Consider the following 24,137-nt stretch of genomic DNA (forward strand, 5'->3'; position numbering starts at 1 on the left):
TCAAGCATACCGCTTAAGCTTTGTCCGCCCTATCTGTAAGAAAAGGCTATCTCATTGTTACTTTGGTTCATACCAGAAGAAAGCTTGTGTCAAGCCAATTGGTCGGACTCCAAGGCTCATCCAGTTTTTCATGTTTCTAGTCTTTTGCATGCAAGTCCGTGCAACCAGTCCAATCTCTTCCATCTTACCTCCACTCAACAGTTAGCTACAAGGGTGCTCTGGCACACATTATCCAAGGGAAGGGTACGACGAGATGGCCCGTTTGATCACTGAAAATTTTGATTGAGTGGGCTAGAACTTTGATTGAACCTGCAACTTGGATGGACAAATCGGAATCCACAGAGTAATTTTCAGATTTCACACCTTGATGACAAGGTGGACGAAACATGGTGAACAGATGCATTTTAGTTAGTCCTAGTTTAATTATTAATTAGTTAATTAATTGGCTCAACCAAGTTGGTTTGGTTACAAGTCGATTGCATGAGTTACAATTTAATGTAACTCTTTGCTGTGAGTCCTAAATGATTTTATCACTATCTCTCACTATATATAGATATAGTAGAGAACAACAGAGGCATGCTATAGAGAGTAAACTCTTTCCTTTCCTTATCGATATCTCTTTCTTTTTTCTTCCATTTTTCTTTATTATTATTATTATGGTTATTACAATCAGCAATAAATGGTATTTTTACTTCAAATAAAAGAAGATAAAAGAGAATAAAATTCAATGACTCAAAGAGAGGTGCAAACAAAATTTTACTTTATCTGATATTTCTCATCTATTCTCCGGTAAACTATCCAAATAGAGTTTAACAGCAAATAAGAAGAGCAAGGAACAAGCCAAGCTCATTTAATCAACTACACATTACACATTACTCGACGGTGCAGTCTTGTAAAACAAATCATACTAGTGAGAGAGAGGATACGTAAACCAGGGGGGGGAATACTCCCCGTTGCGTAAGTACAATTGAATGCACCATCACAGGATGACAGGAAGATCAGAGAGACCTGAATCAAGTGACGATAAACATGAGATACCAGTCGCAAGGATTTCAAAGCGCTATTAGATTTAGAAAATATACCGAAAAAACAAGCTTTCCAGGGAACACTGCATGCAAATGCACCTTTAAGAAGAAAAAAAAATAACAAAGTAGGTTCATAATCACACATCTTATTCATTAAACAATGTAGATTAGGAAGGAAAATATTGACGTTTCAGGAGTTGAGGACATGAAGGCTTTACTGTTTCATGGTATTCCATTTACATCATATAATTGCCCCTTATCAATGTATGAACTACACAGAACTGTACATTTTCAAAATTTCTTTCCACAACCTGTACTCGGTTGAGATGGAGAAAAAGGATAATTCCAAGATGGAAATAATAGGATTGTTATCATAAGCTACTCAACTCATCCTAAATGAAACTTATCCTCTCTTTCATTACCATAAAATTTTAAGCATATTCTGGGAACAGGCATGCAAGATTCCAAAGCACATCTTCCTATGATTTATGGAGAAGTTAAGCAGTTCTCATACTTGGATAGAGCCCTTGAAGCTGGTAATGTTTAGTGATGCTAAACCTCGTATTATCTCCAACCAGTTATGCATGCAGCCCCAGATTGCACCCAATAAATAATCACAATAACACCGTCGCCAAGCCTGCTCACATATTCACTTAACATTTTCAATCATCACCAGAGGATCTTGGGGAGGATGTTAACTCTGTTTTGCCATTCTCTGACTTAGTTGTCTCAAATACTTCAAGAAGCAGTGTGCGTATTCTCTCTCTCAAAGCAGAAGCTTCTTCAGGCTGAAACCACTTGCTACCAAACTGCATTGGTAGAAGGGTCAGGAAATGGAAATTTTCTCAAATCATTGGATAGTAAGATAAGATAGAAGCATATTTTGCCTAACCATGGCGAGATCCTTTCTTCTAAGCCTTTCAGGGGCCTTATCAATAAATCGTTCCATAAAGTAGAGCACAAATAGCCCGCAATCAAACTCATTTTTCTGCTGAGGAACCTGGTGCAAAAGGGTCGGTAATACCACATGGAAGTGTATAGTTGCCACCATCAGAAAGAATGCAAGTTTACATAGTAACTAAAGCAATATATACAGATCTGGTAACTACTATCCTTTCTAAATGTTTGGAGTAATGAGGAAGAGGAAAAGAAAGATGATAATAGAGATACTTCTATTGGAAACTATTATATCACCCAACATGCAAATAAAGGCAGACCAGACAGCAAGTTGGCGTTTGAAAGACAAAAGTGAAAAAGTTTCTTCTACCAAATTATATACAGGTGCAAATTGATTTCTTGAGTTTAAAAAATGTATTATATTGAGTTGTAAATAACTCTTAAGACTTTTTTCTGGATTTGTTCAATTACCAATATTTGTAGCAATTATCAGATCAGTCGTGTCTGAGATCAGAACAGAAGAGTTAACTCTTATAATACTGTTTACAAAGGAAAACACATGCACAAAAATGAAGAGTAACGGTGTCTCCAAATTACAGGTTATTTTATCTCCATATGTATCAGCAAGTAAACACATCCTCCACAAAAGAAACAAGAACATCGTTGATTATTTATTTGATTAAAGGATACTCAGCGACAGAAGCAGCTCTAAAATAGTACATTCTTAATTTCAAATGAGTTTCTGTTAGCCTCTGAATTTCTTGACTGCAAGCATTCATTTGTCAACAGTAAGAGAATATGTATTTCAATAGCTGTCGTGATTTGATATTTTTCAGAAGCAATTCATAAATATAAACATTTCAAGACTAGCAACTCCTAAAAACAGCAAGTCAGATAGCAACCCTTCGCAGCAAGGCCTTTGCTTGTTGAGGAAATGAGTGCTTGCTTTTGGGGAATATGTCCAAAGAAAATATGAGATTTCTACCCGAAAGATACCTACCTCTCCGTTAACGAGTAACAAGGGCGTCTAACTGATGCACACATTTCAACTTACGTAAGAAATTCTGATTTTTCTTCTCATGCATATAGAGACACATAAATGAACATGTGAACATGTGCAATTATTCAGAAAAATATTCTTATAGACCACAAAAGTATGTCCCAGTTTCATCCTAATTGAATAGAACAGAGATATCAGACATGAACAGATATGCTTAATGTCATTCTTGTGTAATGCATCAGATTATGACCTATTATACAAGTACTGAATTGAACTGAGACAGTACAATAACAAGATGTGTCAGATGATGTAATGCTTAGTAATATTTGTGGCATATGACTATGATATGAGATTTTGCAACTAGGGGGAAAAAACCAGTGCAGCATTAACAACCAAGCTGTATCATGTAAACATGTAATGCAGAAAGAATTTTGAGCTGCATAGTAAATTAGAGGTTTACCATAATTCTTTTTCTCTCAATCCTACGAGGAAGATGCTTCCATATCCTTTCTGATATAGGAAGTACTGGGATCGGAGCATTTTGATTCATGTAATCCCATTCTTCTTTTAAATATCTACAATAAAAAATACCGCACTAGGCTTGACGATCTAAATAGAGAAGTATTTTAATAAAATCAAACAATGCAATCTGGTCAGAAAGAGGGCAGCAAGCATATATACTTCTATAGCCTAGGAATAAATATCAGACACTGTATCGCAAATGATACTTGTTTGATACTTCACAAAATATGTATCGCGTAATTCCTTTACATATTTGACATTATCCAAAATAAAATAGAAAAGCAGACATCCTTGAATACTTCTATACAATGATAGCATGTGCCATGCCGTTGGCAGGCTCTCAGCATGCCTCGACATGTTAGTGACACATCTTGAACATATTTTTAACAAAATTTTAGAATATTTAGAGATATTTTTAAGTCTTCAACATGCCAATTTTTTATTTTTGGTTTAAATAAATGTATTAAAACCTACATTGTAGTCTTTTATCTTTAAATTATTTTTATAAATAATCCATTTTGTTAAAAAGTATAGCAATAGTCAAATATAAATATTATTCAACACATAATATGATTTGATACATTCATTAAAACTAATATTAATAATTGAATATTCCATAATATGATTAAATACTCTATAATATAATCAAACATATAATAACATTCAACAAATAATATTAATTGATAATAGTTCAGTAATTAAAATTACTATCTAGTTAAACATAGAATGACAAGGTGGATTAAAAACTTCATTTGTCGGCACAAGAATAATATGAGAATATTATATTAAATATTGTCAATAATCTTTAAAACTCATCTATTGATAGTATTGCTCATTATAACATCACATAGTCTTCATGCAAATATGAATTTTATGAATTTTGTAATTCTCTTATAATATGATATAGATATTAAACGTGCATGAAAATGACCGACACCTGTATAAGCACATCATAAGCATATACAAATTATGGATATAGAGTATAATAAGAGTATTATAGCTCTGATTGGTGTGATTGATATGATGGTAATGATGCTAAACTCATCATCCTATGAGCGCACCTCTTTTGATGTCTTACTATCTATAGATTTGAGTACTCTAATCTGACTGTAATTGTGTTGAGTTTGAGATGGTCATTTTTATTTCTTCTGTCTCTAATAAATTCTACTCCGTGGTTGATTGGTGAATAAAGTTGTCATTCTAATAGGAATATACATAATAAGAAAAAAAAACTAAAGTTGATTAATAATGATTGATGAAAATATTAAAAAGTTCTTAAAAAAATGAGTTTCACATGACATATCATATTTGTTAAGAAAATGATTTATAGTTGATTGATGATAATTGATAAAAATATAAAAGAAAAAAATAGGCTCCACGTCGGCACGCACTCATGTCGAACCGGCATAGCTCGGCATGGGGGTATGCCACTGGCACTGGCTAAGTGTCGTGCTACCATCAGCACGGCAAGTGCTGATCAACATGGGGGTGTTGTTTGACACTGCCATTTGTTGCTTCTATAATTCTTTTACGATACTTCTTTGATACTTTTGAGAGTTTAAAGTTAAATCAAATTGACAATCTCCTATTAGGTAGAAAAAGTTATTGATATAAATGATGACCCTAAAGGTTTACATACTGAGAATGATCTATAAATTTGGAGACCTATATTAGGATTTCGTGTCATAGCCAACTCATGATTTATAAATCAAATTTCTCCAAATACTAAATGGTTAGTCTTGTAATTAATAAGCATCACAAGTTATAGATGTGCTTATGTACTATCACCTGTCAACAATAATCTTAGTTGTAGACAAATATATATTATATATCATACGTATTCTTAACATATCGTATCCATGTTTTCAGAATTCACTATATCGGCCTTGTAGATGATTTGCCTAAACCACTGTAACAATGATTTGTAGGCAAAATACTTTGTAGAGTGATGTATATCTTTGTCATGATTATTAGTAAGATACTAAGATCTTAGATATACTCATGCTACAGTATGCAGTACATACTGATGACAAATACCTACATTATCAAGACAAAAGGACCAGTTAATGCTTGATCCATTCTGTCTCATATATCATTTTTGCCTTGTTGCAGAGCTATCAATTGTCTTATTGTTCTTTCTCCAACACCTCCTATCCATGTTGACAAGATGCTTGGTTCAAGAATTGAGCAAAAAGGGCAGAAGCTGATTGCTAGGAGGAGGAAAATGGAGAAGACAACTAAGATGGGAGGTAGCAGGTGGCAGAATAGATGAACAGGAAAGGATGACAACTGGGGGGAGCGAGGAAGATGATGCATTTGACTTGGGTCAGGTGAAAGCAAGTCTGAACCCACCTACCAGACCGGGAAAAACATGTGGATACTTTATTTTGGTCTTGCCTCAACACCAAACCCAACCCGAGACCTATAACTTAAAAGCATTAACTAAAGTTTAAGGTCTGAAATGAGTGCGGTATATGATAACTGTCATTTTCCTCATCTGCAAGATCCTTATATGAACTCTCCAAGGACTCTTCTCTCCCCCTCTCCCTTTCCTTTCCCCCCTCCACCCACCCACCCCCACCCCCGTGCAGGGCACATTCTTCTCTGCATATATAGAATACCAAGTAGACTTATTGAATGCAAGTTTTATTATTAATTTATTTCATGCTTCTGCCTTGATATTACAAGATTTTAAACAAGAAAAGTGACAATGGTGACATTTTACATCCAATTTTAATTCTAAGAATCCTCAAGTTTCTTTTGAAGACAACTACATTAAACAAGAAAAGAATTTTTAATTATGGAACTGATGAACAAAGAGAATTGACACATTACATCCGAAGCACCTTGTTAATTATTATAAAGAGCAACTTAGGATGCACTCTAAGTCTAACTACACAAAAATAAGACTGAAAATTATTGACCATATAATCAGGGTTATAAAGGGACAATTCTCACAGAACCTGTACCTGTCAATAACATCAAATATTAAATTACTGCTGTGAAGACCCAGTGAATCCAAATGAAGTACAATGGGACCTGATTCATCTTCCTGTGATGGTATGCAAATGATCACCAAGCTCCAATGCAAACTGATTAAACAAAAATTGTAGAAATTTAGAAACTCAATGGAATATCAATACCATCAGCCAACGGAAAAAGGTTAATGTATCTTCTCTTCATTAATGTACATATCTTCTCTCCGTAAGTGTACCTTGTTCAACCAATTTGAAAAAGGTAGAGGCATGGAAGTAAAACTTTAACAAAACCAGGGTTGATTTTAATATTTCAGCTAAATAAGATGATAATCACCGGAATGGGAATATTTTTAAGAATTTAGGGGAAAATTAACAAAACAATTTTGGACGATTGATAGAAGGAAGAAGAAGGCTTGTGAAACAGTCTGAAAACATATTTGGTGCACTATGAATAGGAACCTAGTAAATATGCAAGGACAATGTTGAAGGCGTCCATGCTTGCTCTACAAGGTACTTCAAGAGAAATAGACATAAACTTTAAGAAACAAGAACCTCCAATTTAGTATAGCTTTGGTAGCATATATTCATTGAAAATCCAAAAGAGACAACATGGTGTTTGCAGCAAGAGGGTTGTTAAGACATGGGAGAAAATAAAGGAAGTAATTTCAAATCAATGTGAATAATCTAATAAGGGTACTAGAACAGATGATTTCCTGAATAAACTGCCATTCTCATGGCTAAAATGCAAATGATACTAGCGTAAGTATTTCATGAAAAGAATTAACCATAGTTCATGCATATCTGCCAACCATCTAGTCTGATAACAATAAACATAATAGTAATGCAATCCATGGAGAACAAACAAAAAAATTGAGGGTTGACAGCTCCAGGAAAAGGATCTGCCATGACAGAGACTATATATCCTCTTATTGTTGCTGGTTGGGACATATGGACCAAGGTTGGTGAAAAGACCCCAACCATACTACAAGGTTAGTAGTTGATATACCGAACTAAGATACCAAAAGGACCAAGAGGACCTGGATGACAGCATTCCCTTTTCTTGTAAGGGCATGACAAGGCCATATCCATAGTAAGTTTAACAAATATATGGACCACAAGAAGTCCAAACTAAAGTCTAAAGGTTTAAGTTAAACAAGAAGCAGATATATCAAGTCAAGGACTAATAGGAGACAACTTCAGCACACATCAACCCAACCAGCCAAGGGAAGCCCATGGAACTGTGGTAGTAGCTTAAATCATCCAAGACAGTCGCCAAGCTTAAAATCCACCATAGGGGCAGACACTTGTCTACCTTATATCTTTACTTCTGCTCTAAATCTCGTAACAACAAATAAACACTCCTTGAACTATGTTTTATGTAATTATAGTAGAACTATTCACTGATTTAAATGGCAGCCACATAAACCACATTTGCAGCCACATAGGCAGTGGTGGTTGGTTAACTGCTCGGCATATGCAATATGCAGAACAACCATATATAGGTCACATATGCAGACCGCATATGCCTATGTGCCCACATATTGACCGCCAACAACTGCATACATGCCGCATATGCATGTGAAAGTGAATTTTTACAATATTGGGATGTCTACAGTAAAAGAAGAATCATACTCTCCATGAACTGGCAAGAATATATACGCCTTTTGAAATATGTTTACACCTTTCCACCATCTCCTTAGTCTCAAGAAACTTGCCTTCCTATCTCCCTGCAAATACAGAACAAAGCAGTTCAAATTAGGACGTATCTTTTTGCAAGTAATGAATAGCATTCACGATGATTATTATAGGGAAAAATAGGAAGAATAAGCCAATCTTGGTTCCTGATAAAAATGTAATAATTTAAAAGTCAGATGGGCTTGTAATCATCTGTGGTTTGATGTTCGAAGAACCAGAAGATAGCTACAGGGCTTACTTGAGCAATGAGCATGAATAAAAAGTAGTTCTGATTCCAAACCTAGCTATTGTACAATAACTATGTAGAAACTAGGAAAATGTAAAGTTATAATATGATCCCACAACTAGACTGCTTCTCTGCATGGTTAATGGCACATTGGCAAAAAGTTATAAAAATCTGCTGTCAAAGGTTGCCTAATATGAAAAAAAGGATAAAAAAACCTAACAATGACCAAATATAGTGTTCGAGGTCAAGAAAATTGACCAATTTAAAACATCCTCCTATTGAACAAGAGGAACAGTTCTGGACCTATATTATGGAAACTATGAGACAAAAATGATGGTAAAGAATGAAATAAAAAGAACTAAATTCCTCAAAAATTTCTCGAAGAACTAGGAAAGCAGACTGATTGAATAGATCAATCAAACAATTATCTCCATGTAAGAACAACAATGCACAACAAATGGAAAAATTTTAATGTAAAGGGCTAATAATATAGAAAAAAATGGAAGAAAATAAATATAAAGTAGGTCAACAAAAAAAAAGATAATATAATCTACACAGGGTAAGTTTTAAAAGAAATAATCTGACACAACTTGGTTTAAACTCTATAGTATGCAAAATTCTAAGTTACCCTAAAAAGAAAAACTTTCGTTATGCCTAAGGATTTAATTCCTAATTAAACATTATACCATAACCGATCTTCATTAATTTGCATGACGGGAAATTTATAAGAAAATTGCACACTAGACTTTCTAAGTTAAATTAAAAAACAATAAGGAATAAGTATCAATATGCTAATTGAGTGATTTGTTGAACTATATGTTTACATGTCTTTTCTTCCAACTATTCATTCAGATCATAAAAAAAATCGGCTAGGAAACTTCATACTATTGAATCGATGTTGCAGAAGTCATCAACACTCAATGCATTATGTTGCCATACCTTGCATGACATAGCTTCTTCGAGTTTCTTATAGAAGTATGTATTAAAAAAGTAATATTCGCCTCTTGGTCTACCTGTCAGAGATTGTGGTCTTTGTAGATACCTGCCAAAACAAGTATTAGCTGAAAAGAAAATAAGCATGCATGTACAAATGCATGAGCAAAGGCCAAAATAAGGAAGCCTTAATGGAGTAAGCAGCACAGATTCACAATCCTATAAAGAACGCTGAGAGCTGACAAATAGAACAACTTTAGTGTAACAGAATCAAGCATCTCATGATATTAATTAGAACTACAAGCACTTAGATTATCTAATTAGTTGTAAGTTCGCTTATCACCAATAAAATATTATAATGTGGCATATGCTAACTGCCAAGTTGGCCCAACTCAAGTTTGATATTAATGGTGCCAATTCATATTCTACTCCATAGGCTTGGATGAGTTGGTTTAGCTTTCATCAATAGTGTAGAAAAGGAACAGAAGAAAGCATAACTTTTTTCTTAATTTTCCTATTAATTATACCTAATAGTTTATTCCAGGACAATTAGGTGACGTTTGTTTCGATTTTCGAGTGTAAGAATTTCCTTGAATTTGGCTAGGAAATGCAAACCAGATTTAGTAACCAAATGGTAGTTTATCCCTAACCACAAAAAGTGAGAGGATAGAGAAAAAGAATATGTACAAGTTTAAATGATGCTAAATGAGTTCACAAATGACAAATTTACCCTTGAAATTACTTGCACTTTTACAAATTTAATAATAATATTTTGGTACTAACTACAAAAGGCATTCTGTTTTATTACATGACATATCCTCAGTTTTCTTAAAAATAAAATTGTTTTTTACTTTTTCATATCACATCAAAAGTAATAATGAAACCCCTATTTCAATTTTTCTCTCACATCCTCAATTTTCCTCCATAAGGAAGATTTTTTCACTTTTCCACACCACATTAAAAGTGACAATAACATTCCCACTCTAGAGTACTCTCAGCATTGCTGCCTTTGGAAGCTTACTAGGGCAACAATGCTATCTTATAAGACCGTTGTTATCTTAGAGTTGTGGTTAGGATACTTGGTTCCCTAATCATACAAAATTACCATAATAACCCTTATAATACATCGTGCTATGCCTTTCACAATGAAATCAACGGCGTTCTTATTCATGGTTATGATTAGACCCTCTAATTCTCTATAATGCAACCAAACACAAAATGTGAACAAGGATAATTGCCCTCTAAACAGCACTAATCTTGGATTATCTTATTCTTCAACCAAATGATGCCAATAGTTTTCTAATAGTTTTCTTCCCCAGATTATCTTATTCACTAACACGTCTAAAATGGTGCAAGAATTTTAATTACATACTACCACATCCTGGTGAGGCTTGTATTCCACTCTTCACTATCACTTGTTGGGATAAACAATTATAGTTTGCTTCATGTTTTGCCGTATCGGCCGATCCAGGCATGATCCGAATTCTTTCTCTGTTTCTCTCTCTCTCTCTCTTTCTTTTCACTCTCTCTTATTCTTTTTCTTTCTTTTTCACTTTCTTTCTTTTTTTCTCTCCTTACATATAATCATTGTTTCTCTTACGGAGAGATTTAGCTCCGATGAACTCCGACAAACTCTGGTATAATTTTTTAATTAATTTTTTTTATTTCTCGCTCAGTTTTTTCATTTCTTCCCCTCTCCCTTTTTCTTCTCTTTTCTTCTTCTTTACTGCATCATAGTTTTTTTTGTTTGATTTTATTCCACTCACACTCTTTCTAATCTCTTCTTCTTTTCAATTTTTATTGCACCATAGTTTTTTTTCTTATTTTTGGTAAAAAAATTTAAAATTTTTAGAAGTTTTCCTATATTTTTAAATAATATTTAAAATGTTATGTAATTAAAAGGTTCGATCCGATCTAGGCGACCGATACGGCCGATCCGGCCAATACGTATTGTTTTTTCAGAAGACTGCTTCCGATCCCGATTTTTCGAACCTTGGTTTGCTTAACAAAGGCTCTCACTGGACACCAACTAGAAAGAATGGACACTTCAAAGTAGCATGTTGTGTCCATGTCGAACACTCGTCGGACATATGTAGGACAATTCAAATAAGTCTCTGATATTTAAAAAATATAAAAATAAAAGGATTTTTATATAGTTGCCACTGAAAATTTTCAAATTACCATAATTTGCCACTACATTTTTAAATATATTTTTTGCCACCGAAATCATTGAGCTCTTTCAAAAATGCCATATCTTACATTAAATATAACTAATCACAGTTAAAACTGAACTTAGCTTAAAAGAATACCATTTCCGCACATATAAATTACTTAAAATGATTGGAAAACTATCTAATATTACCTAATATCATAGTACAAAAAATAATATCTAATCTTTTGCAAGAAAAAACTAGTGATAAATACTTTACACTCCAAGCATAAGAAAGAAGGGGTAGTTCAGTCATTTAGAATTTTAGATGCATTTTTCAACCTTAACAAAATAACAACCATATATTAGGAATATTCTATCAAAAATTAACCATAATGGTAATTCTAAAAGAGTCAAAAGATTTCAGTAGTAATTACGATATTTAAAGAATGTAGGGGCAATTATGATATTTTAATAGTTTTCAATGGTAATTATATAAGAAAAAAACAAAACAAACTAGGGCACTCATTGGACACTTTCGGACACTGTCAAAACACATTACAGACACAATATTTATCATATGCTGCAGAAATTTATTAAAAGAAATCATCTATTGCAACAATTTTCTTCATATGCTGAAGAAATGTGATGTAGAAATCACATAAAAAATAACCTTAGTGCAAATTGGTGCAAAAATCACACATTTTCCTATTTCATTCACTGTAATAGTAATTTGCAAACGTACAACCTATAATTGTAATATCCAAAGAGAAATTAATGTCAGCCATTTATTGAATCGTATTATACATATTAGCATAATCATTTGTGACCTGTTATGATATGTTTTGTGCTTTTGTGCAAACTTGATCTCTCATGAATGGACCATGCTTGTGTATTTACATTATAAGTTAGCAAAATATTTATTTAGATGCATCAATAATATATAAATTTATATAAACATATAAAGTATGCTTTTCTTTTATTCATTCCGGCATGTCCTAAACATGGTGTATCATGTTATATTTGTGTCCTGTGTATGTAATTGAGCTTCTTAGGACACCAAGCTACCTAACTCAATCTACTTTTTTAATCACTCCCTGGGGTTGATGGTTGGAAGATATAAATTAACTATTAAGCATAAATAAGTAGGCCTTGCCTAATGAAAAGGTAAAATGAAATTGTAGGATATGCATTACAACTTACTATTGAAACAACATGTGAAAATAGCCATTTTTGTGTTATTATTAGTTATCTGCAACTTTATTAACAAATTTCCCAACCAGAATAACGTAAGGAGTTAAGATATAAAACTTACTGAATATAAAAATTCATTATAGGTGACGATAAGTATGACTCGGGATCTAGACATCTTATGTCTGCATAAGAGAGTTCCACAGAATCAGGAAATTCCCTGTCAAAAAGTGATAGCAAATGTAGTGGTTTCAAAATTTGCAGCAGTGACCAAGGCAAATAAAAGACCAGTATTTAAAGAGAAGGTGCACCTTGAAGGATAATATATCTTCACCTCCTTCCTAAAACAAAGTTTAGTTAATGAACTGATAGAAAGGACAGCAAAATATACAGAAATATGAAAAGGCAAAATAACAAGTGGCTATATTGAAAACTATTCACCATTTATTGGAGTTGTCCTCATGTTTTGGCAGTGATGGATGTGTGTCTTCTTCATCCAAAAGAACCACTTCCTGAATCTGCAATGTCATCAGAATCATAATTCGAATTACAGGTTGCTATTGTACAAACTTCAAGCAATGCATGCACTGAAAATGCACAAACTCCTGAACTTTGTGAATTATGTATACGAGATACTATGGGCATATTGAGAACTGGTCCTTTGATAGTAAATGTAACAGTAATTATTTTAAATAAGCAAAAATACACAGATCAGAATAATGATGTATATGAAGCATTATTAAGCTTTAGCATGATTTTACATAGTAGCATTACAGAATTTCCAAAAGGAAAATGATACTTCTTCCTATCAAGAGATCTAAATTCAAAATTAGCAGCTGAATTGAGGTAACAATATCTCAATGAACCTTAAAACTCTCATATATATGAATATACAGTATCTGATATATGTATAAAACTAGTTTTAAGAAGAGGTCACGGCAGCCAACAATGGCAAATTTAGACCCTCCCACTAAACTATGTTATTTGGTTGCCTTCAAGGTTTGAAGTTCAAGTTTTGATTTCAGATTTGGACACCAGAAAAAAAAAATGTTTCAGAGTTTTGATCAGTTTGAAACATTTCGGATCTCCAAAAATGCTTTGATCTTGTATGTTCAGGTCATTTTCTAATGAAAAAAATGAAGCTCTAGAAAATCTAAAAAATAAGCAAAAGTTCAAAAAACATTATAAAAAAATGTCAGAAATTGAGTTTTCATAAGTACATAACCTTATATCCATCAAGATCACAACATAGTGAATTAATTGAAACAAAGATCAAATTAGAGGTTGGACCAACTTTGCTGTGTTGTGGAACAGTGGATATGAGTAAAGGGGTGATGACAGACCAAGGAAAAATCAACAAAAGAGATGAGAGGGAAAGAAAAACAGAAAACATTACCTTGATAATCAACTTCGTCGAAGATCAATGTGGTCAGAGAGAAGGGGGAGAGAGAGAGAGAGATCATGGCCATTGAGATCATCCAGATAGAACACATGGTAGGGTTTCTCATCGTGGAGATGTGAGAGAGACATGAGCTTAATCTAATGAAGAGAAGTTAATCTAATGGGAAAGAGAGAGAGAGGTCCCACGTGGAATTAGTCGGTAGATTAAAATCATGAGATCCACAGAACTTTAACCATATATTTGCAGAAAGATGTTAAGATAAGTGCTTGAAATGATCAAGGTTCAGGCCGTGAACAAGTGCCAACCAGATGGTTCTGCAGGATCTCTCTTCTGTCATTTCTGTGGAGGTAAGTTAGGCGATTACACCCATGTACTAATGCGCATATTTCCTTGAGAATGCAATTAGAATTTAAATTCATTCAAACTCTAATATGTTGCATAATCAAATAGGTTCTACTTAATATAGATCTTTTCTTTTTTCCATAATGAGCTTCTCATAATTTTGAACTGGTTTGCATTTTAAATTAAAATATCTTCACTTCACTGCTTTTGCTAAAAGCCAACCCCATTGCAGCCAAAACTCTATAGTTTTGACAAAAAAAGAAAAAGAACTGTTTCATCTCATACTTTCATATCACCGATGGCCAAAATAGTTTAGGAATATTTTCAATAGTTCAGGAAGTTTATGTGTCACAAAATAAATAGAAGAGGTATATAGAAAGGGGTGATAATTCAGCATCTTAAGTGTAATAAACCCATTTTTTTGCACCAGTATAAGATGTTGAGAATTTCTTCTTCTTTTTTATGAAAGAAGTCCACAATAACTTATAAGATAGTATTGCTGTCTTAGTAAGCTTCTAAGGCAACAGTAGTGAGAGAGGACTAAAGTAGAATAAGGTTGTCATTATTATCTTTGATATGACATGAAAAAGTAAAAAAGTCATACTTATGATTTATCTTACCTTTAAAACTTGGTTAGGGATAAATTATGAGCTTGGTAGTAAGTGGATTAAGATGGTTTGTAGGTTTATGGGCTTGTAAGCCCACAACAGACCATTGAATTTTTTGTGCACTGGTGTAAGCTGTTGAGGATTTCCATTCCATTTTTTTTCATGCTATTTGTTTATACATCAGCCATAGTGAAAGAGGAGCACTTCTTTAAAAAAAATGAGCACTAGCAGAGTTAGAGAGAAGTGAGAGGACATTGATAAGACATGATAAACGATAAATGTAGACTATTTCAGGGGTAAATTTATAATGTGAGAACTCTTTTACCATTATTTAAACTAATTCAAACTTATACCCTTTTTATTTTTTTCTCTTCTCTCTCACCTTTTGAACTTGGACATGAATAAACTATCGTATCGTTATTAAAAGGTTTAAGGAAAATTCTTGATACCCCACCCCCCCCCCCCCCCCTTTCTGTCTCGCCCGCCTTTTCAGTTCATCCTTCATAGGAAATTGACTCGGGAACGAATTTTGTTGGAAGCTCCATTGCAAAGTTCGGACCAAACCATTAATGGAGAAGCTATGGGAACGACAGAACCTGTGGTTCACTAGCTATGCCTTCTGAACATTTCTTTTTCGTTGCCTAAGCACTTACACACCTCGGAGGCTTTCCAGTTCTAAGTTTAGATCCATCCTATAGTCGCAGAACACAAGCTTGTAAGTCAAGCACAGAACGAACCTTGTCTATGAAGCTTCGCTTCCTCATCTTGCTTGCTTCTGGCTTTGCTTAACGCACTATAACATAGGCATGATGGTATGGTAGGAAGACTCCTTTTAAGGCCATCGCTGAAATTAAGACACTATTTCCTAGACCATTCCGTCAGATTGTTGGCACGAATGGATCCCCTACCTCTTATCGAAACCTCAGCCACAGATCTCTTGAAAGTGTTTTTGCTTTCCTTTTCACTAAGCCCTCTAAAGAGAACTGGGTAAGGTCTTCCCCTTTTAAAGGGCGGCTACCTAATGCCCTGGCCTGTCATCTAAAGATAGAATAGATATGGATAGAGAGAGATTCCATTGATTCACGAAATGGCTCGTCGATCAAAATTCATCATTCTTCTGGTCTCTCTCACACGTGGTCTTGGTGTAATCAGTCTTATGGGAACAGAAGAATCCATTGGAAACTGGATAGATCCATGGCTAATTTTTCATGGTTCCAGCAGTTGGAGTGAGGTAGGATCACAAGAACTGTTTGAGCACACATACGCTAACACCCCCCAAGTTCATTCTCAGCTTGCTCATCAACGAAAGGCCCTGCCTCGTCCCTTGGTGAGGATGTTAGAAATCAGTTATTTAAACTAATTCAAACTTATACCCTTTTTATTTTTCTTTCTTCTCTCTCACCTTTTGAACTTGGCCCCCCAACCACACACACACACCACGAGAGACATATAATGAAGAGATCATATCTAAAAAAACCACCTAAAGGAGGAAGAGAGAGAGAGAGAGAGAGTTGGAAGAGACTGAGAGAGACTATTTTAATTCTTCATATGTCAGTTTTCCTATTTTTCTAGCAATTTGTCAGATTTCTATGCTTTTTCTTCATTTTCCTAAACAGCCAATTCCAATTCCAACACTGAAGCCTAGAACTTTTCCTATATCTCATTTTATTGCTCTGTTTAGCTTTTCTTCTATTTTTAGATGAATATTACCCTCTTAGAGCATATATTGCTTCTGTTATTCTCTATTAATTCAGAAGTTGTATTGCTTCATATTGGAATGGCTAGTACATGTTTAGTGCTTAAAGATCTTATATTCTCCATTGAGTACATGGCAATAATTTTCTTTTAAGAATTTATCAAAAACACCATGTCTTTTACTTTTATTATCGTTTACATTCTACTAGATGGGTATTTATAATTTGACCTCTACATGTTGCTTTAAATGCCTCAAAAAACACCCCTGATGTAATTTTATCATAACCGCTATCAATGGAATAGAAAATATTCCATTCTCTTTTACATAAAAAAATGTTAATACCTAAAATACCCCTCTTTTCAGTTTAAACTCTAGTTCTCAATTTATTTTTACTTTAATCTAAAAAAAATTATCTAAGGTTATTATGGTCACAGTTATTTTAACTATCTATATGATAACTAACGGATAACAAAATTAACAATATAGTGTTTTTTAATTATTTTAGGTAAAATACAGGAGTCGAATGATAAATATTCATACGATGGGATATAAATGATAACAAAAACAAAAGGTATAGTGTTTTTGATCAATTTCCCTAATTTTTATGATGCTTATAAACGTAATTGTTATATATTTGGAAGCCCACTTGAGGTTCAAGGCACCCGCCATGGCACCACCAATCATTGAATGTCGTAAGCCCTAGTATCCTCCATGTACTCGGAAAAAGTTCTCTAAAACAGTAAGTGTAAAATGGCAATGATGAGAAAGATAACATAGGTGTCACATGTTGACATGCATGACATGCCAAGCCAAGTCGGCATGCCCCATTCCTCTGGGATGACAACCTTTAGGAGGCACAACCCCAAAGTAATGGATTAACCATAGAGGATCAATATGTGATAAGACATGCATTTTCTATGTCAAATTGCAACAGACATAATTGCAATGCTAGCTTTTGCAAATAACCATGAAGAGATTAGATACTATCAGACTGATACACTCCAGGAAGAGGAGCATCACCAGCTAGTATCTAATTCCAACACAATAAAGTAGAACATCCAATGTAGGAGCCTTAAGTTTATAAAGCAAATTATTCAAGTTATCCTACTGGATACTATATATGTATCCTGGTAATCAATAACAAAAGGGGCACATACTATATCAGATAGAAAGCAAACTAACCTTTTTAGACTTGAATCCCATTGAATCCCGAACTTCTAAAGATCTCTTCCTGCAAAAGTTTTGTAGTTGATAAGTAAAATATTTGAGCAATAGCATATACCCTACTACATTTACTCTTCTTTAATAAGAATCATGAGCAATGCAATGTAGGCTTTAATGCAGAGCCTATTTAAAGAAAAATAGTAAATATATCCACTATATATGATGTCAAGAAATACATAAAGGATAGATTAAGATGTAAAACATAGATATTTAAGTCTTCTATAAATGATCATTTATGAAGTCATGGAAATATGCCACACTTTATAGATCTGCTTCCACCTATCAAACCTTCATGGACTTCCTTCTCTTCTCCCTCTCTTACAACTACCACCCCCCACCCACCCAAACCCTGGATGATGTATATGTACATTTCTTGATGAGAAAGAACCCTAATCGAGTGCCTAACAACAATCTTCCTCTTGGATGGAAACCACATTTAATACATTTAATGAGAACAAATTGGAAGAGAAGAAATTAATTGGTTCACATTCTTATTCTATAGCTTAGAAAAGGAAATGTTTAGCTCAAGGCAAACCATAATGTGCAAAAGTTTGCAATGACATTAGATTGCAAATAAAATTCCAACAAGAAAAAAGTGAACAAAGAAAATTAATTTCAACCTAGTTCTTATTCCTTACCATGGATTGAAGTTTTGGCCAATTCCGATTAGTACTGCCAAACGGATCGGCTGATTTCCGATCTGAGTCATTCAAAACGGATGGCCATACATATTATTTTAATATATTTTTTTCAAGCAACCAATCCTGATCCCGATATTTTGAACCTTAGTCCTTACTTTCAAATTAACTTGACAAGCAAGATAAAGAAGATTAAAAAGCTATAACTGAATTATGTTTGGTTGTCTACGGCATTATTAAATCAAAGTGGTAAGCTATAAACATATCATTAGATACAGCATCAGGAATGATACTGAAAATGGAAGTGTTTAAAACAAGTGTCCTTCGAATATCTAGAGAAACCTTTACAAAGAATCCAAGTAGCAAATGACTAAAACGACTTACCTTTTAGCAGAGAGACTGCAAAGTCTTTTGCCCACGCTAGAGGAAATGCTGGATGACTCAGTAACCTTACAATCACAATCTGAAGATCTCTTTCTTTCTGTGTTAGAAAAGCTGCTAACACATCTAAAAGGTGATCGTCTGACGGACATTTTCCCCAGCTGTGAACATAGTTTAGTAGGCTCTTTCTCTTCATTAACCTTTAAATTATTTTCTGATATATTTTTGGACTTGTCATTGCTAGCAACCCTCAAGTCCTCAGAAGATGCAACATCTTCCTGATGTAAAGAAAATATAAATGCCTTTTCTAGCAGAGGTACCACTGTACCAGAATTAAAGTCTTTCATAAAATTAATTATTAGTTCAGTACCTCGCCTTCTAATCTCTGTATAAAGCATACAGCAAAGGAAGATTGAGAGTCAAGTTCTTTTGTTGCCTGGTCTCCAGCAGAACCTTTAATTGACCCTGAATGTCAATAAGGAATCAGCAGCTTCAGAACAACAACAACAACAACAATGGCAGCAGCAGAGTAAAAGCTATATAAATAACAATAATAATTATTATAATAGCTAATGGGATAATGCTTAGATAGTTAAAGGGGCTCATCGTATATGAGTGTTTCCGGGCTCAAATCCCAGCAATATCAGTACACCATTAAGTTGCCGCTTCTCTCAACATGCACAAGATAAATTCAGAAGGTCTGAAATGAACATAAGTAAGCACATCGAAGATAAATGACAAAAGGCCAGACAAAATTAATAGAAGAAAAAGAGATGCAACAAAGTAGAGAAAGAAGAGAAGAAGAACAGATTTAGTAACACTGGTAACTTTTTCAGTGGTCAGAGGTCTTGGTCAAAGAGACAAAATGGAAATAAATGTTATGCTACCTCATTTCAGCAATTTCAAAATCATTGGGGTATAAAACTATGAATAATCATTCTCAGCATTTTCAAAGCAACATGCAGGTTTACAATAACAAGGAACTACAAGCGGTTGCACCAAAAAATCATGACCAGCAAGCCAAAGGAAATAAGAAATTTCAACATATGTCAATTCCAACAAAGGTACCTAAACATAGAGAACTCATCACATGTAAGAGTTATCAAAAGCTAAGGCTTGTGATATCTTCATCCAATGAGATACAGGCTCAGATAAAGGTGAGTCATGTCAGATTGCATCATGGATAGCAAGGGTAGAACTTCTGTCAACCCACAATGATATAATTCATTAGCAGGAACAATGTTACCCTAGATTACATTCATTTTCTGTAAACTTTGTTGCTACCAGCGATGGGAGAAAATATAATTAACAGAAAAATAACTGTGTTCTCAAAGGATAAGAAAGTATTCTTGTGCTGTGCTGGATTAGTGACTAAAGCAGCTAGTTCATGAAGTCAGGCATAGATTAGAGACTTCAGAATTTAGATATAGTATCTCTCATCGTAACATGTGATGGAGTTTGTTCTGCCATACCTAGAAGGTGAACATCTGTAGAGCTTAAAGAGGAAAAATATGGTAGAAGAAAATTTAAGAGAAAAGAATTGAATACAAAGTTCAATGCACTAAAAATGAAGGATTGCTGCAGTGACCTGAAAATAGCATGCCCGTCAGTTCATATAAAACTAATAGAGTACCGGCATGTATTAAACAAGAAGAATGCTGGTCGGATGTGTAAATCATCATATCACGTGAACCAGTCAACATCACTCAAATCACTCTTTCTGGTACAGACAAGTAATAAATGTTGATATTGTACACGTTTCGAGTCTATAAAAATAAATTTTGTACGGATAGACAGAGAAAAATTCCATAAATTTTATCTGTTTGGATTGAATTTCAGATTCATTTCCAAGAAAGGGAGAATTTACCATTCCAGCCAAAAATTTTGAACTTACTTACAATCATTATGTCATGCAGGATCACATTCTCAGAAATGAAATAGATTGTTAACTTGATCTATTAGATGAGGTAAGCTTGGTTTAATTTTTCTAAAACACAAACTATAACATGATCTGTGATCCTTCAACAATTTGACTTTCTTGTGGTATTAATACTTAACAAAGTAAATGGCTGAACCACTGAAGTTACAGATAATAGGAAATATAGCAGAAATATTTGGATTTCTGAGGAAGATATTGATGTACTGGTAAGTGATTGGTCAACTCATGCTAAATTAGATGATACCTTAAGATAATGGAATTAAAAAGGTCAGCTACAACATATGAAAGTTGTTATCTTAACAGAGAACATTGCACAAAATGGAGTTAGATAATGAATAAGTTGAATTTAACCTCCTGAATTTTTGGATATAAGCCTTCAATTACTTTTGTTGTGATATAGACCCAAGGTAACAATGTTTTAATGTCATCACTCATTCATTATCCATAATTTATGATGTAACCATGATTATACTGTTTCGTAATTTTCTATAAAGTGAAATTTGATCTACATTGGTCATTAATCAGCTTAATCTACCAAGAAACTCATCCAGTACAATATGTGCATCTTGGAGGTTCTTCCGTATTTTCATCAATACACTGATCCATTGTTTCAACATCTTCTAATGTTGAACTTGAAATGTTATACATCAAACTTGCCATAACTTAAAATCAATACTGGCACCTTAGTCAAAAAAATGTGCCCTCATATACTTCATAGCCATCTAATTGAATCAAGAAAAAGATGCAATCTAAACAAATATTGGAAGCACTTCTATATTCTTTACTGGCATCTAGCTCTACATTAATCTACCTTGTCTACTTGCTTCACCTAATAAACCTCCCGTCAGAAAAGAACTCAAAAAATTTTAATTTTAATCAAAGAGGAATTCAAAGACATCGCATCTCCAAAAAGAATGATAGAAATGTGTCCATGCATTTCCAAGTATGAGTGTTTACATGAAAAAGAATTTGAAATCCAAACAAGGACACAATGTCTAGGTTAAGTTGTTTAACTAATTGAGGCCCCATGGTTACCAATTTCAAACACTTTCCACGAATAAATTATAACATCAGAACATACAAGAATGCACAAGGCAAAAATATGTAGAAACTTGCTCGTGACAGGAGTCTTATATGCAATAAGCAAGAAGTGATTGATAATAAAACCACATCTCTGCCACTGAAATAATGAGTTGAAGATCGAAGTTAATAATGATGATTGAGATGGCCAATACAAACACAAAATGCTGACGTAAAACATATGTAGATCAACAAAACCAGTTGATTAGATTAATATTAAGGAGTATAAAGTGAGAAAAAGCACGAGAAGACATTCAGTTTTTTGACCAACAGAGAATAAACGAAGTGAAGCTCTTATTCTTTTTCCAGTTGGTTATCAATTCAGCAATGACCTCTAATAACATATGGACATCATACGTTGATCCGCCCACATGACACTTAGCTTGGAGCTTGCTGGGGGGAAGGAATTCATATAGGACATCCATATAATTAATACTAATGATCAACCATTTCAAGAAACATAAAGCCCACCAGATGCTTCTGCAGTTCTTGATTCCATGACCCTATCAGATTTCCCAGCATCCTACAAAACCATAATCTAATCAATAAAATTTAAAAACCAATTATGACATGACATACATAGAAGATAGTATGTTTTCTGTTATATTGCCTAAAGATAGAATCTCTTCACGATTCCCTTTCTTGTGACCTATTTCAATAGAGTTTTCAATATTTATATATTCTTATGATCCTACTTATTCCATTCCATTGAACATTCCACTCAGTTCCTTTGCATCGAATAAACACAGTTCACAAAAAACTCCTGCTCTTATGTCCTTTGCTTATTGCCTCCCCAATATTAACTCAAAAACTCTTCTTTCTCCTAAAGGTTTTCTTAACTCATTAAATGGCATAGCCTACTATTCTTCACCCTGCATTTCCTAGAACAGAAGTTTTCTCTCAAATCTTCATCTTAGTATCACCGATTCGGATCTTAATACAAAAAGAACCTTTTTTTTTCTTTGTCCCTATCTTCTCTCCCTATATATTTCACCATACCTGTAGCCTCTGCGCGACCTTTCGGCGATCGAGCTCCTCCTGGAACTGCTGGAGATAACGGCGGAGCTTCTCGCCCTTGTCAGAGAGTCTCGATGCGACAACCGAGGATAAGGTTTCCAGAGCCCGTACGATCTTATCCTGGAGCTGGTTATCAGATAGCTCCGCAAGGTCTTCTCTGCGACCACCGCAATCGCCACCGCCTCCAGCGGCGCCGCCGGCTGTCACCTCCACCTCCGGAGGCGCTGCATCGTCTTTTCCTGGCATTAGCTCCTTCCAGTCCAGGCGGAGAGGAAGCTTCGCCATCTCTCCACCTCCCAGAAAAATAAAAAACTTAAACAATGACAAAAAAGGGAAAGGGCGACTGGAGAGAGAACCTACATAATTTTAAAAAAAAATAGAGAAGAAAGAAGGGCTGGGTTTTGGGACTTTGGGTTTACTCGGCATGAGGTGGGAGTAGCACTAAAAGAGGAGCACAGGGTGAAAACGAATACGATTTTATCCCATCCTATCAGCTATCCAACTCGGATTGGATCATATATGGGTTAAAGTATTTTACCGTCCTAATTCGAATATGGATATAGATAGCAGTTTATTAAAATATCTAGATCTGAATTCGAATACGAATATATCATATTTGCTGGGATACGGATTCCGATATCGGATGTTTAAATACTCGTATACCATATAATACTAACAAATGTTTTAACCTTATACACTAATGCAACTCGTGAACATAAAACACTCCCTCACCCACCATAATTTACCCTAACTTGGTAACTCCTAGACCCTTATCTCTTCGCCATCAAGCTACCGAACTCTCAAAAACTCAAACTAATCCCCATTTCTCTCCCTCAATCTCTTCGGCGATCCATCAACTCTCGCGACCCCGCTTCACCCTCTCCGACAAATTGCATTGGTGTACTCCACGGTCGTCATGGCGTTACTCCTTCCCACTCTCCTTCAATATCGTGCAACAACTCTTGGGGCGAATAGAACCCTCCGATCACCTCCATTATCATTGGGTACCTCCACCTCATTCGCTGCCTTTTAGGCCATCACACGCCGCTAAGTGGTGCTCCCCGTACCATCAACTCCGGTGTTATGAACCAAATCTGGGATGATTTGAATGTAAAAAAATTATGATATTTTTATAGGAGGAAGCCTCGGAAGTCACAATCTAATGACTTTAATTTCACATGTTTCTGAGATAAA

General features: G+C 34.5%; 1 protein-coding gene across 5 annotated transcripts; it reads right to left on the reverse strand.

Annotated features, from left to right (window-relative positions):
- Window positions 1-743: 743 nt before the first annotated feature.
- On the reverse strand, window positions 744-23,432 carry LOC140796394 (ubiquitin-like-specific protease 1C). 5 transcript variants are annotated; one of them, XR_012110448.1, is made up of 15 exons: window positions 22,926-23,373; window positions 22,398-22,449; window positions 19,278-19,372; window positions 18,911-19,185; window positions 17,847-17,895; window positions 13,058-13,134; window positions 12,928-12,957; window positions 12,741-12,836; window positions 9,283-9,385; window positions 8,055-8,149; window positions 6,414-6,536; window positions 3,383-3,497; window positions 1,918-2,025; window positions 1,540-1,834; window positions 744-1,008 (listed from the first exon to the last, which is right to left on the reverse strand). XR_012110448.1 is itself a non-coding variant. In XM_073149421.1 (14 exons), exons 1-14 carry the CDS (start codon window positions 23,226-23,228, stop codon window positions 1,688-1,690), a joined length of 1,668 nt encoding a protein of 555 aa, XP_073005522.1. In that variant the 5' UTR covers window positions 23,229-23,432; the 3' UTR covers window positions 1,152-1,687. The 5 variants fall into 5 exon arrangements, 3 of the variants coding, with proteins under 3 accessions (XP_073005534.1, XP_073005522.1, XP_073005543.1); XR_012110451.1 differs by lacking the exon at window positions 3,383-3,497; XM_073149421.1 differs by lacking the exon at window positions 744-1,008 and having other exon boundaries at window positions 1,152-1,834; window positions 22,926-23,432.
- Window positions 23,433-24,137: the final 705 nt, after the last annotated feature.

The sequence above is a fragment of the Typha latifolia genome, chromosome 1 (assembly GCF_019914945.1).
Source record: "Typha latifolia isolate L0001 chromosome 1, TyphaL0001v2, whole genome shotgun sequence".
Taxonomy (NCBI): domain Eukaryota; kingdom Viridiplantae; phylum Streptophyta; class Magnoliopsida; order Poales; family Typhaceae; genus Typha; species Typha latifolia.

What these genes read in the sequence shown, in the direction of transcription:
- LOC140796394 (XM_073149421.1), bottom strand. Translation starts at nt 23,228, where the DNA reads ATGGCGAAGCTTCCTCTCCGCCTGGACTGGAAGGAGCTAATGCCAGGA. An exon ending in AGGTCGCGCAGAGGCTACAG is followed by an intron (nt 22,450 to 22,925) that starts GTATGGTGAAAT and finishes ATGGTTTTGTAG; the next exon opens with GATGCTGGGAAATCTGATAG. An exon ending in ATATTTGATGTTATTGACAG is followed by an intron (nt 3,498 to 6,413) that starts GTACAGGTTCTG and finishes TTTTTATTGTAG; the next exon opens with ATATTTAAAAGAAGAATGGG.